Source organism: Globicephala melas, chromosome 8 (assembly GCF_963455315.2).
Source record: "Globicephala melas chromosome 8, mGloMel1.2, whole genome shotgun sequence".
NCBI lineage: Eukaryota > Metazoa > Chordata > Mammalia > Artiodactyla > Delphinidae > Globicephala > Globicephala melas.
This window is the reverse complement of record NC_083321.1, coordinates 49,335,196-49,350,150: the sequence shown is the minus strand read 5'-3', so window position 1 is coordinate 49,350,150 and position 14,955 is coordinate 49,335,196. Positions and strand designations below refer to the sequence as shown.

The 14,955-nt window shown below is 38.4% G+C and overlaps 1 protein-coding gene and 1 non-coding gene across 7 annotated transcripts in view; one reads left to right on the top strand and one right to left on the bottom strand.

The window, feature by feature from the left end:
• NUP98 (nucleoporin 98 and 96 precursor) overlaps positions 1-14,955 on the bottom strand; it is a 99,251-nt gene that overhangs the window by 47,273 nt on the left and 37,023 nt on the right. For all 6 annotated transcript variants that reach the window (XM_030831155.2, XM_060303607.1, XM_030831154.2 and 3 more), the window contains 3 exons: positions 12,286-12,426; positions 6,091-6,224; positions 2,773-2,960 (listed from right to left, as the gene is read on the bottom strand). In XM_030831155.2, the coding sequence (XP_030687015.1) occupies positions 2,773-2,960; positions 6,091-6,224; positions 12,286-12,426 (463 nt within the window). The remainder of the gene's footprint in view (positions 1-2,772; positions 2,961-6,090; positions 6,225-12,285; positions 12,427-14,955) is intronic.
• TRNAE-CUC (transfer RNA glutamic acid (anticodon CUC)) lies at positions 10,303-10,374 on the top strand. The gene has a single exon. It is a non-coding gene; the product is annotated as a tRNA-Glu (tRNA).

Here is a 14,955-nt window from a genome sequence, read left to right as displayed (position 1 = left end):
GTTAGTCTCTCGTACAGTGGCAATCTCTACTTCTGTCACTTGTCTCACTTGTGATTATTTTGTCAACATCTCTCTTCCCCCATAGTTTGTGACAGAGGAATGTGTCTTGTTCACAGCAACTAAGCCCGTGTGCCACAACTACTGAGTCTGTGCTCTACAGCCTGCAAGTCACAACTACTGAGGCCCACATGCCTAGAGCCCGTGCTCCACAACAAGAGAAGCCACTGCAATGAGAAGCCCGCGCACTGCAACGAAGAGTAGCCCCTGCTCGCCACAACTAGAGAAAGCCCTTGCGCAGCAACAAAGACCCAACGCAGCCAAAAAAACAAAACCCCCCACAACATTGTAATCAACTATATTTCAATAAGTTATTTAAAACTTAAAAAAAAAAGAATAAACACACATGCAAACGAACAAGCATATAACTTGAATAGAGCATCACCTAATACATCAAAGTAGCATTTAAATTCCCTTGGGAATGGTGCAGTTTGTTTAACAAATGATGCTGGCATAACTGGCAGAAAAAATAAATAAATAAAAGAACATGGGGAGTTCTGACAAGAGAAAAGATGGGTAAAATTTAAAATAGGGTGGCCAGAGTAGTATTCACCAATGTGACATTTGAGTAAAGAGCAAGAGAGTTAGCTATTAGGATTTATGGGGAGAAGTGTTTTAGGCAAAGAGAACAATTGGAGGAAAGATCCAAAGGCAATAGCATGCCTTTCTTGTCCTAACAGCAGCAAGGAGATTATGGTGGAGTAAACAGTGAAGACAGTAGTAGATGTGTTTACAGAGGTAATGGAACATCAGATCTTACAGGGCCTCATATGCCACTGTAAGGAATTCAGCTTTTACTGGGTGAAGTATGAACCACAATTGAGTTTTGGACAGAAAGTGACGTGGTCTGACTTAAACTTCAAAGGAATCACTGTTAGCTTTATTCTGAACAGAATGCAAAGAACAAGGGTAAAAGCAAAAAGATCAGTTAGGAGAATATTGCAATAATTCAGTCAAGAGATGATGGTGCCTTGGGTCAAGGTAATTAGTAGCAGTGAAGGTGGTAAGAATTGGTCAGATTCTGGATAACTTTTAAAGGTAGAACAAAGATTTGCTGATGGCTTAGATATGGGATGTATGAAAAAAGTCAATGATGATTCCAAAATTTTTGGCCTGAGCAACTAGAGTGATAGAAATGCAATTATCTGCAACAGGAAAGGCTTTGGGTGGAACAGCTTTAAGGTGGAAGATCAGTTCAGTTCTGGACATGTTAATTTTGAAATAAATGTCTATTAGACATGCAAGTGGAGATGTTGAGTAGGGCTGGACATTGGATATGAGCGTGGAGTTTGCGAGAGAGGTCCAGGCTGGAGATAAAAGTTTGAGAATTAGACTACAGATGATCAAAAAGTCTTGAATTAAATTAAATCACTTTGGGAGTGAGTAAAGATAATGTGATCAAGAACTGAGCCTAGGGGCACTCCAGTTTTAAGAGGCCAGGAAGAAGAGTAACCAGCAAGGGAGACAGAAGGAGCAACCAGTAAGGTAGGAACAAAACTAGAAAAGTGGGGGGTTCCTGGAAGCCACATTTCCAGGAAAGTAAATCAAGGAAAAGTGACAGGTAAACCGTGTACTTCCAATACATCAAGTAAAGACTGTTGAGAGCAACACCACAGAAGTAGAAGCCAGGAAGGGGATACCATATTAACAGCAAAACGTGTGCTTTCCCACTCCAATTCTCTCTATTTGTATATCATATTTGTAGATCCTAAGACCTGGTGAAATTGCCCTGAAAGCTGTTGATCTAATGACTGGACTAAAAAGGGTGACTCTAAGCCCTTTTTATTTACTCTGTGCCGAACAATTTGCTAAATGCTGGGGACATAAACATGAATAATACACAGTCCCTGCCTTCAAAATAATCCAGTGATGTTCTAAAGAAATGCATAAAATCGGACTTTCCATCTTTTCTGAAGCAGCTGTCCAACATACTTTTAAGAGAAAAAAAGGAGTGATAATTTTTTACACTTTATAACATTCACAGACTAAGAACTATAAGAGATGAATTTCTACTTTTCCCCCCAAAGCTTTAAAAAAAAAAAAAAAAAGCTTTCCTTTCTGATTAGAAAAGTATTCGGTATTTTAAAAAAGCCTCTGTGTGTGTTTAGCAATGCATCTAGAAAAATAAACAACTTAGAAATGAAATGCCCTGAAATTATATCTCCAGAAGTTAACTACTGTTGACACTTTGGTATGTATTTTTCTTGTTTTTTTCCCCCATGCATATATAGTAACACTCTAATAAGGCATGTTTGCATACTGTAAGTATAATTTTCAATGTTTACCAACAACTCTTCTACATACTTTCCTGAATTTATTTTCAATGTAATTAGTTATTTTATTATTTAATATCTATATGTGTAGGAATGAAAACAAATGTGTGTATACGTATATATATTTTTTCTTAACTAGTTTGGCCAATTTGAGTTGTAAGAAAACAGTGTCTTCTGCTTAAAATAATGTAAGCACTAGCACTAGCTTATCAAAAACAAAACCAAATAACATGATATAGGCAAAACTTGAAGGATGTTAACCAAAACATGTTAACTATGATTATCTCTGGGAGTGACTGAGTTATTTTTATTCTTCTTCATGATATTCTATATTTATCACATTAAGAAAAAAATGTATATACAACATTTGTAGCACATTTAAGTAAACAGTTTTATACTTAGTTTATATTAATATTTTACATCTAATTTAACAGAAACTCACTTGGGCATGAATGCTCCATTGGCTAAGGATGGTTCATCGTCATCTAGCCCATCGAAGAGGTGTGACTTGGCTGTGCCTGTTGTTTGTAAAGCCTTCGGTCGGACTCTGGTGGCAGGGCGGGGTGTCAGTTTATAATGCGTAGGTGTTGTGAGAGCCTTCTGGGCTGCTGGATTTGTCGGTTTCAATCTCTGAAAAACAAAAAAATCAAGGACAGTTCTAGTTTAACTCAAATATGATACTGGCCTTAAAAATCAGAAGACCAGAGTTCATACCTCATCTCTGCCATTCACCTGCTAGATCCCTCTTGGAGTCTTGGCTCTCAGAACTCAAGGATTTCCCACCCAACTTTGTATGTAAGAATGCTAATGCTAATTAGCATTCTTACATACAAAGTAATGCTTTGTAACTGAATGCTAATGTACAAAGTAATGCTTTGTAACTGAATGCTAATGTAACTGTCTTTATTTCTCTATAATTGATTTTCATTCATCTCCCCAGCCCCCATTTCACTGGGTTTGTCTGACTTGTTTCAAAATGTAATGGAGATACTGCATCTGAAGTGCTTTGTAAATCAAAATGTACTAACATATTAATATACCTTGTGCATTTCTCTTCATCTTACAAAAGAGAATAGCCTGCAGTTGTTTTGCTTTCTAAAACAAAGACGACAATATTTACATTCAATTTTAAGAAAATACCAAAATAATTCTAAGCCTAATTATTTTTCAATTAAACCAAAAATCTTATCCTTCAAGAAAAACTGAGGCACAGCCATAAATATTCAACTTTTATGCAATCTACATCACTCTGAAAAAATGGATAGATATTAGCCTTTATTTATCCACCATTTAATAAATGCTGATAATTACCATGAGTCAAACACTAAGAATAAAAATAATACAGTTGGGACTTCCCTGGTGGTGTAATGGTTAAGAATCCGCCTGCCAATGCAGAGGACATGGGTTCGAGCCCTGGCCCAGGAAGATCCCACATGCTGCGGAGCAACTAAGCCCGTGTGCCACAACTACTGAGCCTATGCTCTAGAGCCTGCGAGCCACGATGACTGAGCCCAAATGCCACAACTACTGAAGCCCATGTGCCTAGAGACCATGCTCTGCAACAAGAGAAGCCACTGCAATGAGAAGACTGCGCACCACAACGAAGAGTAGCCCCCACTCACTGCAACTAGAGAAAGCCGGTGTGCAGCAATGAAGAAAGAAAGGAAAGAAAGGAAGGAAAGGAAGGAAGGAAGGAAGGAAAGGAAGGAAGGAAGGAAGGAAGGAAAGGAAAGGAAGGAAAGAAAAGAAAGAAAAGAAAAAGAAAGAAAGAAAAGAAAAAGAAAGAAAGAAATTTAAAATAATACAAATACTCTCCCTGATTTTTGAGGGTATTAAAAGTTAGTGGAGGAGACATACAACTAAATTAATTAGTCTTCAGGTTAGTTTTTTTTGTGTGTGTGGTACGCGGGCCTCTCTCACTGTTGTGGCCTCTCCCGTTGCGGAGCAACAGGCTCCGGACGTGCAGGCCCAGCAGCCATGGCTCACGGACCCAGCTGCTCCACGGCATGTGGGATCTTCCCGGACCGGGGCACGAACCCGTGTCCCCTGCATCGGCAGGCGGACTCTCAACCACTGCGCCACCAGGGAAGCCCTTCAGGTTGGTTTTGATGGCACCTTTACTATGTCTCCATAGTATCTTTAGGATGTTATACATTTGTTTTTCTAAACAGTATTCATGGGATTATATAACACTTGAAACAACAATATCTAAAATATAAAACTTGTCACAGTTTATTCTTCTCTTCACAATGCAGACTGTTTACACTTCAGTAACAACAAACCTTCCCAAATCTCTTTTGAGATCTTTCACAATTCTGTGCCTTTGCTTGGAATGTCTTGACCTAGATCTACCAACTTCTACATATGTTCTCAAAAAAAATTAAACCTTACCTCTTCTGAAAACCTTTATCAAACTCACCCAAGAATCTATGCTCTTCCCTCTGTGATATTTTAAAATATTTATTAACATGAAATTCACTAACATAAAATTCACCATTTTAATGCATTTAATTCAGTTGAGTTTTAGTATATTTACAAGGCTGTACAACCACCAACCACTAAATTCCAGAACATTTCCCTCATTCCAAAAAGAAATCCCGTGCCTCCCAGTTCCTCTCTTTATCTCTCTCCTTTTTTTAACATTCATTTATTTTATTATCTATTTGGCTGTGTCAGATCCTAGTTGTGGCATGTGGGACCTTTTAGTTACAGCATGTGGAATCTTTAGTTGCAGCATGTGGGATCTAGTTCCCTGACTAGGGATCAAACCCGGGCCCCCAGCACTGGGAGTGTGGAGTCTTAGCCACTGGACCACCAGGGAAGTCCCCTCTATCTCTTGGCAAGCATGTCTTTCTGTCTCTATGGATTTGCCTATTCTACACATTTCATATAAATAGAATCATGTGGCCTTTGCGTTTGGCTTCTTTGACTTAGCATGTTTTCAAGATTCATCCATGTTGTAGCATGGATCATCACTTCATTCCTTTTTATGGCTGAATGATATTCCATTATATAGACATACAACATTGTGTTTATCCATTCATCAGTTGATGGGCTCATCTATTACTGCATATACTATACTAAAGCTGAGTAAATTTAAGCATGTACAGGTCTGATCTTCCTCACTAGATAGCAAGCTCTTAGAGAATAAATTCTTGTTTACTTTTATTAGGTATCCTCAGTGCTGAACACAGTAACTAGTGAGACATAAATGGCTAAATAATAATTTCTGTATACTGAGCAACTTACTCTAATTCTCAACACTGAACAGAATTGCTATTCCCATTCTACAGATGAAACACATTTCAGAGAGGCAAAAGGAGATGCCCAATATCTCACAGATTGTAAGTGGTAAAAAAGGATTAAACCGACCAAAGACTACTTTCAATGCCACAACACAGTGAGCACAAGATCATTTCTAGAGCCTAAGAGATTAAGACAAAGCTATGTAGAAATCAGGAGAAAAGAATTTTGATTTGCCGCTTAAGACATTATGATGTTAGAGAAATCAGCCTCTGTGAGCCTTAGTTTGCTCAACTATAAAATGAGTATAATATCTGCCTCGTATCAGGGCTGTTGAAAAGTCTCAGCCTTCACTTCCAGTTCAATACTTATTTCACTGTCATGCTGCCTTCCAGATACAAAAATAATTTACCCCCTGGCCTAGTGAAAAGCATAAATAATGCGTCTTAAAAGCTTAATTACACCTAAGTTTCTCCTACTCTGAGAACAGATTTTATAGAAACATCCTTCAACTTACCTCTTCTTTCTTCTTCGGGTCTGACATGGGATTCCGGAAGAGAGGAGAGTCTCCAAAAGGTGAGTATGTCAGACTATTGATGTGCTGTTGGAGAACAGCCTGCTGGGCAGCAGAAGCATTTGGATCTGTCAAAGCTTTTTAAAAAAAGAAAAGAAAAAGCAAGATGTCAGTCCAAGGATCCAGTGCCTTAAATCAAGAGAACTTGAGATTCTCTTCAAAATGTTCAGACTCACTCAGTGGCATTACTGGTTGAGAGCAAAGGAGCAAACTGTGAAGAAAATCAACAATCAAATAATCTAAAAGGTCAAAGATATGTGGAGCACTTCATAAGAGAGAACACACATAAAATTTTACTTAGGTGTTCATTATTGCCAACAATCAAAGAAATGTAAACCTAAACAACGGTGAAGAAATTTTATATCTACCTCATTATCTATCAATGGCATAGCTATATAAAAAGGGATCAGTCTGACTTCCAGAAACACTGCAAATTGGTTTAATGTCTAAAAGAAACAATATGACAGTACACAGAGCAAGTAACGTTTTTATATTTTTTAACCTAATAATTTTAATCATAAAAATCTAACCCAAGGACTTAATCAAACTAGAAGGAAAATAAAGACATATTTGTAAGTGTTCACTGAACGTTATCTGTAATGGTCAAGACTTGGAAACAACCTACGTCCAACATTAACAGTTGTAAAAATCATGATTCATCAACATGGTGGATTAAGTAGTTGTTAAAAATGACAATGTGGAAATAAAGTATCTTTGATTTAATAAGTAAAAAATTCCAGAATAAAAAATATTAAGTATACTGAGAATATAGAGGAAGAGGGTAGCAAATGAAAATGGCTGTTAAGGCATCCTTATATTTACTATTTGCATTTGATATTCATATTCCATTTAAGTAAAAATTGAAAGGAAAAAAAGATCACCCCATTTTCTTTCAAAGTGTAAGAACAGGGCTTCCCTGGTGGCGTAGTGGTTAAGAATCCGCCTGCCAATGCAAGGGACACGGGTTTGAGCCCTGGTCCAGGAAGATCCCACATGCCACGGAGCAACTAAGCCCATGAGCCACAACTACTGAGCCTGCGCTCTAGAGCCCGCAAGCCACAACTACTGAGTCTGTGTGCTGTGACTACTGAAGCCTGCGTGCCTAGAGCCCATGCTCTGCAACAAGAGAAGCCACCACAATGAGAACCCGTGCACAGCAAAGAAGAGTAGCCCCCGCTCGCTGCAACCAGAGAAAGACTGTGCACAGCAACGAAGACCCAACACAGTCAAAAAAATAAAGAAAGAAATAAAATAAAGAAATAGAGAAAAAAAAAGTGTAACAAGAAACGTCATCAGACAGGAACAATGATCTACAATTGTACACGGTAAAAAGAAAACAGCAACAAAAAAATCTGCACTGTACCCTGATTGATGAAGAAACCTCTTCACAAGATAAATATTTCAAAAAAAAATACTGGTAAAAAAATCAAATCAGGGCTTCCCTGGTGGCACAGTGGTTGAGAGTTCGCCTGCCGATGCAGGGACATGGGTTCATGCCCCGGTCCGGGAAGATCCCGCATGCTGCAGAGCGGCTGGGATAATCCACAGAAAAGAAGTGCCACAAACAAAAAATTTTGAAAAATTTAATACAATGGAGCAGAGTGGGGGGTGGGGGAGTGGAGAGACAATAGCAGCATCAACAACAAACTCAAAACAGTTAAAATAAAATTAATGAAAAGGGGTAGATCCACTGTAGTCAAATTAAGCATTCTTAAAACTGGATGTATTCACTAAATACTAAAACACTGTATGTTGATATTTTAGGAGAGGGTACAAATTTGCTCAGGATTGTGAAACCCAGAGGAGATGTCAATTTAATGATCATATAGTAAAGCATCTGTATTCAGAAAGCTCCTAAATCCAATTTAAGACTACTGGTGAGAAAAAAATACAGAAAAGTAGCCACCCAATAACATAATGTTGTTCTGTGGACTATTCAATAAGATTAAAAAAACCCTGGATATTTTTAATGAACTCTGATATTCACTAGTCAGTTTGTTACCTGACAGCCAATTACACATTAAAAAAACACTGATCAGGGACTTCCCTGGTGGTCCAGTGGTAAAGAATCTGCCTTCTAATGCAGGGGATGCAGGTTCGCTCCCTGGGCGGGGAACCAAGATCCCACATGCCGCAGGGCAACTAAGCCTGCGCGCCACAACTACTGAGCTCGCGTGCCTCAACCAGAGAGCCTGCGTGCCGCAAACCACTGAGCCCACACACCACAACTAGAGAGAGAAAAACCCGCACGCCACAATTAGAGAGAAGCCCCTGCGCAGCAACGAAAGATCCCGTGAGCCGCAACTAAGACCCAACACAGCCAAATAAATAAATAAATTAAAAGAAAAACACTGACCAGCACTAGCTGATCCCACCATATAACAAGTATAGGTCACCCCTCCTGGGTATGCTCAAATAAAAACCTCCTCAACAAATTCAAACATACGTAATTAGGAAAGTGTGTGAGGATGTCTTTATTTCTGTATGTTTAAATATGAAATTTTCTCTGTTAACTGAATTATTTCAAATAAAATACAGAAAAGAGAGCTGATAAGTTAGCAAAAATAAGAGAATAAGCAAGCATAAGCGCTAGTTAAGCTATCATTTACTGGTGTTATATTCAGTTCTGGTCATAATTTGAAAACATACTGAAAAACCATATCATAACCAAATGATTAAAGAGATAGAAAAAAGGTATAAAAATCAAGTCTTCTGAGACCAGAGGAAACTGATACTTTATCTGAAAGAAAGGCAATAGGTTACCACAAAGAAATTGTAGGAGACTGATTTTGCTTGGCTTTAGGAGATAGAAGTAGAACCACCGGGTGGAAATTCTATAAAGGCAGGTTTTGGTTTCTAATCAACCTGAACAAAACAATGGACTGGACCAACCTGTAAGAAAGCCACCATAGCCAAGACTTTTAAGTAACGGACTCCCACAAGCTCTAAAGCACCTTATAACTAAGATCCTGTGATGCAAAGATGTACATTCTAAATCAATACAACTACATTTAAATGAGCAGAAACACTACTGTATATAACTGTAATATCAAATTCATGTCAGGAACTTTTTATTGGCTTTGGGAAAAGATGGATTATTAAAAACCATTCAAAAGCTATCTATGTAAAATAGCAGGTTATGGTATTTATGCTACCTCCTACTAAAATCAAAACTAAGGAAAACAAATAAAATTTGAATATAATTTTATGATAAAACTGATTCTAATTTTCACAGAGAAATTAGAGTTCTAATTCACCTCTGCTAGCTCCAAAGACCTAATTTAAAGCTATGGATAAAACAAATTAAAATATCTACACAGCCCACAATGACAAAGAATAGGAAGGTAGTAAATGAACAGATGAGAAAATATAACAAATGCCTAGAAGAAAGAAGTGGACAAGCAGGAGAGAGTAAACCATACCTTGGAGTACACTCAAAGGGGATTACAGCCAAAAGGAGGGACTATCTGCCTGAAGCACAGAAAGCTGAGAGATTCAAGAAGACTAAATTTGATGAACTGAGACTGTGGAAGGAGAGAAGAACCGATGCAAAGCATATATACACAACAACTACTATACCCTGTCATCCTCCTAATCCCTGATGCTCAACAGATAAGTCAAAATATCAGAGAGAGTTCCTCTGATGAAATCAAGTTAACAAGGGCAACAAGGGGACCTGCATCATCCCAGAGCTAAGAATGTGATATTCTAACATTTAGAGGACCCTTGGCTAATAGCTGGTCCCTGGGCTACTTATCAAATGAAATCTACTGATGAAAATGCTCTACCCAGGTACACAAGTTGCCAGTGAGATTTTTATTATTTTATTCTTAAATATGACTGGAAAGCATCACTGAGTATTAAAGAATAGGATCAAAACAAAAATAAAACAAACAAAAAACCCACAAAAATAATCCTGAAAATTTAAGGAACAGAAGAATTCTAAAAAAATTTTAATGCCAATTAAATTCAGAGTTTCAAGAAAAAAACTGCATCTAAGAACTGGATGCTTAAAAAAAGGAACTTCCAGAGAATGAGAAAGACAGTAAAAAAAAATCCAAAAGGATGATTCAGAAGACAATTAAAAAAAAACTTCTAGAAAGTAGAAACATGGGTGAAAAAAATCAAATGTTAAGACAGAAAAGGTCTAGGAATTCCCTGGTGGTCCAGTGGTTAGGACTCGGCGCTCTCACTGCTGGGGCCCAGGTTCAATCCCTGGTCAGGGAACTAAGATGCTGCATGCCTCATGGCGTGGCCAAAAAAGAAAAAAGACAGAAAAGGTCTAAGCAAATCACTGAAATTTCAGAACAAAGGGACAATCCTAAATGGTTGTGAGCCTGGGGGTAACAAGTCTCAAGAATCAGAAAGGCATTAGACTTCTTATCAGAGATGGTTAATGCGAGAAGTATCGTCAAAGTTCTGAGGGTGAATTATTTTTACACCAGAATTCCATAACATTAAAGTGTGTGGAACAAATGAAGATGTTTTCAGAACTGTAAGTAGTCAAAGTTTACCTTTCATATCCATGTTACTTAAAGACACATTCCAGAAAATTTAGGAAATAGAGGAAAACCCTATATCCAGGACATAGCAGTCCCCACTGAGTAGACTTGAAGGGAATATACTAGAGCAATGCTGAAGGCCTAGGGAGTAATCAGAGTTCATACTGCTACAGGAGGACAGAGAGATCAAAGAATGAGGTATCCAGGGTAAAAGAATTCTAATACTACCCTTAAGAATTTGGACTAGTGTTAAGAAGGTGATAAGGGCAGGTAATGTAATGCAAGGGAAAAAAATTAGAAGTTCCAGGACAAAGAAAAAGCTGTATGAGAAAAGATTACTTGGTTAAGTAGCAATATTTTCACAGTTATAATAAAATGCTATGCTCATTTGAAACTGTTATTCTTTCCCCAAAGAAAAAAAGACAGTAATTATTAGGAGAGAGTACTTTATCAACTTTATCAATACAAAAATATAAAAAGGGCAAAGAAATGACAGAAAAAGAAGGGTAAAGAAGAGGACTATTAGCCTTACTTGACCAAGGGGACTCAAGAAATACTATCTCCTAGTTGACAGAGTAAGAAAAAGTATGTAAGGACATGGCTTAAATTTGCAAAGTATGTAAGGACATGGAAATTTGCATGGCTTCTCAAAATGTGAAACATGGATCATGATAATACAGGAGATGAATTTAATGGTACAGAGACTCACTCCTTCCTTCTCTCCTTCCTTCCATCCATCCATCCATCCATCCATCCATCCATCTCAGTTACTCTATATCTGCCAGGTGACATCAGTTTTTTATTTTTGGTAAAACATAATTTTCTTTAAAAAAAAGATATTTAAGTTACAAAGTAAGTTAATTTTAAATAAGAAATAATAACAAAGGTGGCAGGCAGATATAGCAAAAACTAGGAAGGGGTATTCAAACAAATGAAGTATGAAAAACACTTTAATAGATAAAACTAAACTTGTGGGGGACTTCCCTGGTGGCACAGTGGATAAGACTCTGCGCTCCCAATGCAGGGGGCCTGGGTTCGATCCCTGGTCAGGGAACTAGATCTCACATGCATGCTGCAACTAAGAGTTTGCATGCCACAACTAAGGAGCCAGCAAGCCGCAATTAAGGAGCCCATGAGATGCAACTAAGACCTGGCACGACCAAATAAGTAATATTTTAAAAATGTCTCAAATCCAGCTACAACAACAACAAAAAAAAACCCCTAACCTTAGGGAATTTAGTAAACAGATATATTGGGAGAAGTGAATAAAAAACAGAGCTGATAACTGAGCTAAATTCTCATCTACCATTAACAAGTTAAATATTGATATATGTAGACTTAAGCAAAACACAGCAATATAAGCACATCATTCAGAGATATAAACTTACTTACATGCCAGATGAATTAAAAGCTGTAACAAAAGTGGTTTCTTTGGGGGAGTAAACCTAGGAGTGGGGAAGCGGGGAAGGTCAGGACCTATTCTAAGTGCTTCTGCACTACATGATTGTTTAATGACCTATGTGTAATATACCGCTTTGGTAGGGACGGGATAGGGTGGGGCGGAAAATCAAGTCAGCAAGTTAAGTATTAGCAAGAAATAAACTGAGTAAAGGCTTCTAAAGTGACTGACACTTACCTACTGGGGCCTGGGGGGCTCCAAAGCCCAAAGTGGCTGTCGTAGTATTAAATCCAGGGGCCCCAAAGGCTCCTGTACCAAGAGGCCCTCCGATCTTAGGTTGGTTGTTCCCAAATAAAGATGCTTGTCCAGCACCAAGAGCTATGGAGACAAGAGGAAAGAAAAAGCGCCACAGAAGATCCTTTGAATGTTACGCCAGAGGTCAGTTACTTAAAAATGTAATACATTTGGAAACTTCATAATAACCACTCATTTCAAAAAAAAATCTAATACAGTAAATGCTAACTATATGCCAAGAACTGTTGAGTACATCGTATATATCATAGGCAAAATACTTAACCTCTTTGTGCTTCAGTTTCCTCAACTATAACATGAGATAATAATACATAGCTTAGATATTTATCCTACGATTAAAATAAACACATATTAAGCATTGTAGAGGTCTGGTAGATACTAACATTCATTAGATATTAACTACTATCATCTCATTTAACCTTCACAAGCCTGAAGCAGGAACTATTGTCCCTATTTTACAGGAGAGAAAATGGAGGCTTTAATAATTAGCTCAATGTCACAAACGTAGTAAGTGGTGAAACCAGAGTTCACACCTCGATGCATCTGACAATACAACCAGGGCTCTTAATTGCTACTCTATAGTAAAACAGATTTCTAAAGAATTTCAAAATTGTCAATTCTCCTTAAATTTCAGTATCTGCAAATCAAATACTCAACTGAACCAATTAAAACGTCACCTTTTTGACTAACATGCAGGTTATAGAAAACCAAATCCAATATATCTTCTTTGAAGAGCAAAAAGTAACACTTTCAAGTATACCGTCTCATGAAAACTATTTCCGACAATTTTTTTTTTGTTTTATAAAAAGCTGAATGCCTTGTGATGAGGTTACTAAACAGATTCAAGTTTCAGCCTAAATCTGTGGATGAAATAAGAACTTATCTTCACCAGGGAGAAGGCCGCTGCAGAAACCTGTAATGTTTTAAAGCTTAATGAATCTTGCTTATGGACCGTGCTGTTGGCAATGATTTTAAAGTGTAAAGTGGGAAGAATTTAGTTTTTTTAGGATAAGTTATTGGCATAAATTAAAAACATTTTTCCATCCCTCCCCCACCCCAAAGAAAAAGTTAATGGCAATTTGGAAGATCTGAAGTTCTTTTTTTTTTTTTTTTTTGTGGTATGCGGGCCTCTCACTGCTGTGGCCTCTCCCGTTGCGGAGCACAGGCTCCGGATGTGCAGGCTCAGCGGCCATGGCTCACAGACCCAGCCGTTCCGTGGCATGTGGGATCTTCCCGGACCGGGGCACGAACCCGTGTGTCCCTTGCATCGGCAGGCAGACTCTCAACCACTGCACCACCAGGGAAGCCCTGAAGTTCTTTTTAACATACAAATGTTTCTTGACAGAGATATGGTTTACCAGGAAAATCACTTCAAACATATAATATAATACTTGGAGGTCAAAAATATCGAATGGAAACTGTCTTGAGATTGCAACCCCAAAAAAAGGATAGGAAGTTTACACTCAGAGAATGCATTACAATATAAATTAATGAGGATGACTCCTAAATGAACAAAGCATTCCTTAACTGTCCAACTCTCACTAATAATAATAAGATAACAATATAGCAATGGGATTATTTCACCTTAAAAAACCCAGCTTTGAAACAGGGAATAAGACTCCTTTTAAAGTTCCAACCCATTAGAAACTGGTGAAAATTCCAAGAAAAACTAAAATTATATTACTCCCTTTTTTTTTTTTTTTTTTGCGGTACGTGGGCCTCTCATTGTTGTGGCCTCTCCCGTTGCGGAGCACAGGCTCCGGACGCACAGGCTCAGTGGCCATGGCTCACGGGCCCAGCCGCTCCGCGGCATGGGGGATCCTCCCGGACCCGGGCACGAACCCGCGTCCCCTGCATCGGCAGGCGGACTCTCAACCACTGCGCCACCAGGGAAGCCCATATTACTTCCTTTTTGAAAAAATTTATTTATTTTTGGCTGCATGGGTCTTCATTGCTGCGCGTGGGCTTTCTCTAGTTGTGGCAAGTGGGGGCTACTCTTCGTTGCGGTGCGTGGGCTTCTCATTACAGTCGCTCCTCTTGTCGTGGAGCACAGGCTCTAGGCACGCGGGCTTCAGTACTTGTGGCACGTGGGCTCTATAGCGCAGGCTCCATAGTTGTGGCGCACAGGCTTAGCTGCTCCGCGGCATGTGGGATCTTCCCAGACCAGGGCTCGAACCCATGTCCCCTGCGTTGGCAGGCGGATTCTTAAGCACTGCACCCCCAGGGAAGTCCCTATATTACTCCCTTAAAGAACATGGTTTACAGTAAAAATTTCAGGATTCTTCTTTTTTCTCCCAGAGAACAAAACCTCCTTACCACCCCTAAACAAAAGGCTTAGATGAAACCTGAATATATAAAATGGATAAAAATTTCTGTTCTGGATGGGTGTGTATTTGCATTAGCCCTGAAGGAAGAATCATGAAACAGTCTAAAAATCACTATATTTCAATAACCTACAAAATAACAAAAACATGTATTTTATCCAGATCAGTCTTATATTATGTACAAATGGCTTTTTATACTTAGTGAAAGGACTTACACAAGTTGAGGGACATTCTGATGTATAATAATGTCAATTTATGAATTGTGTTATAT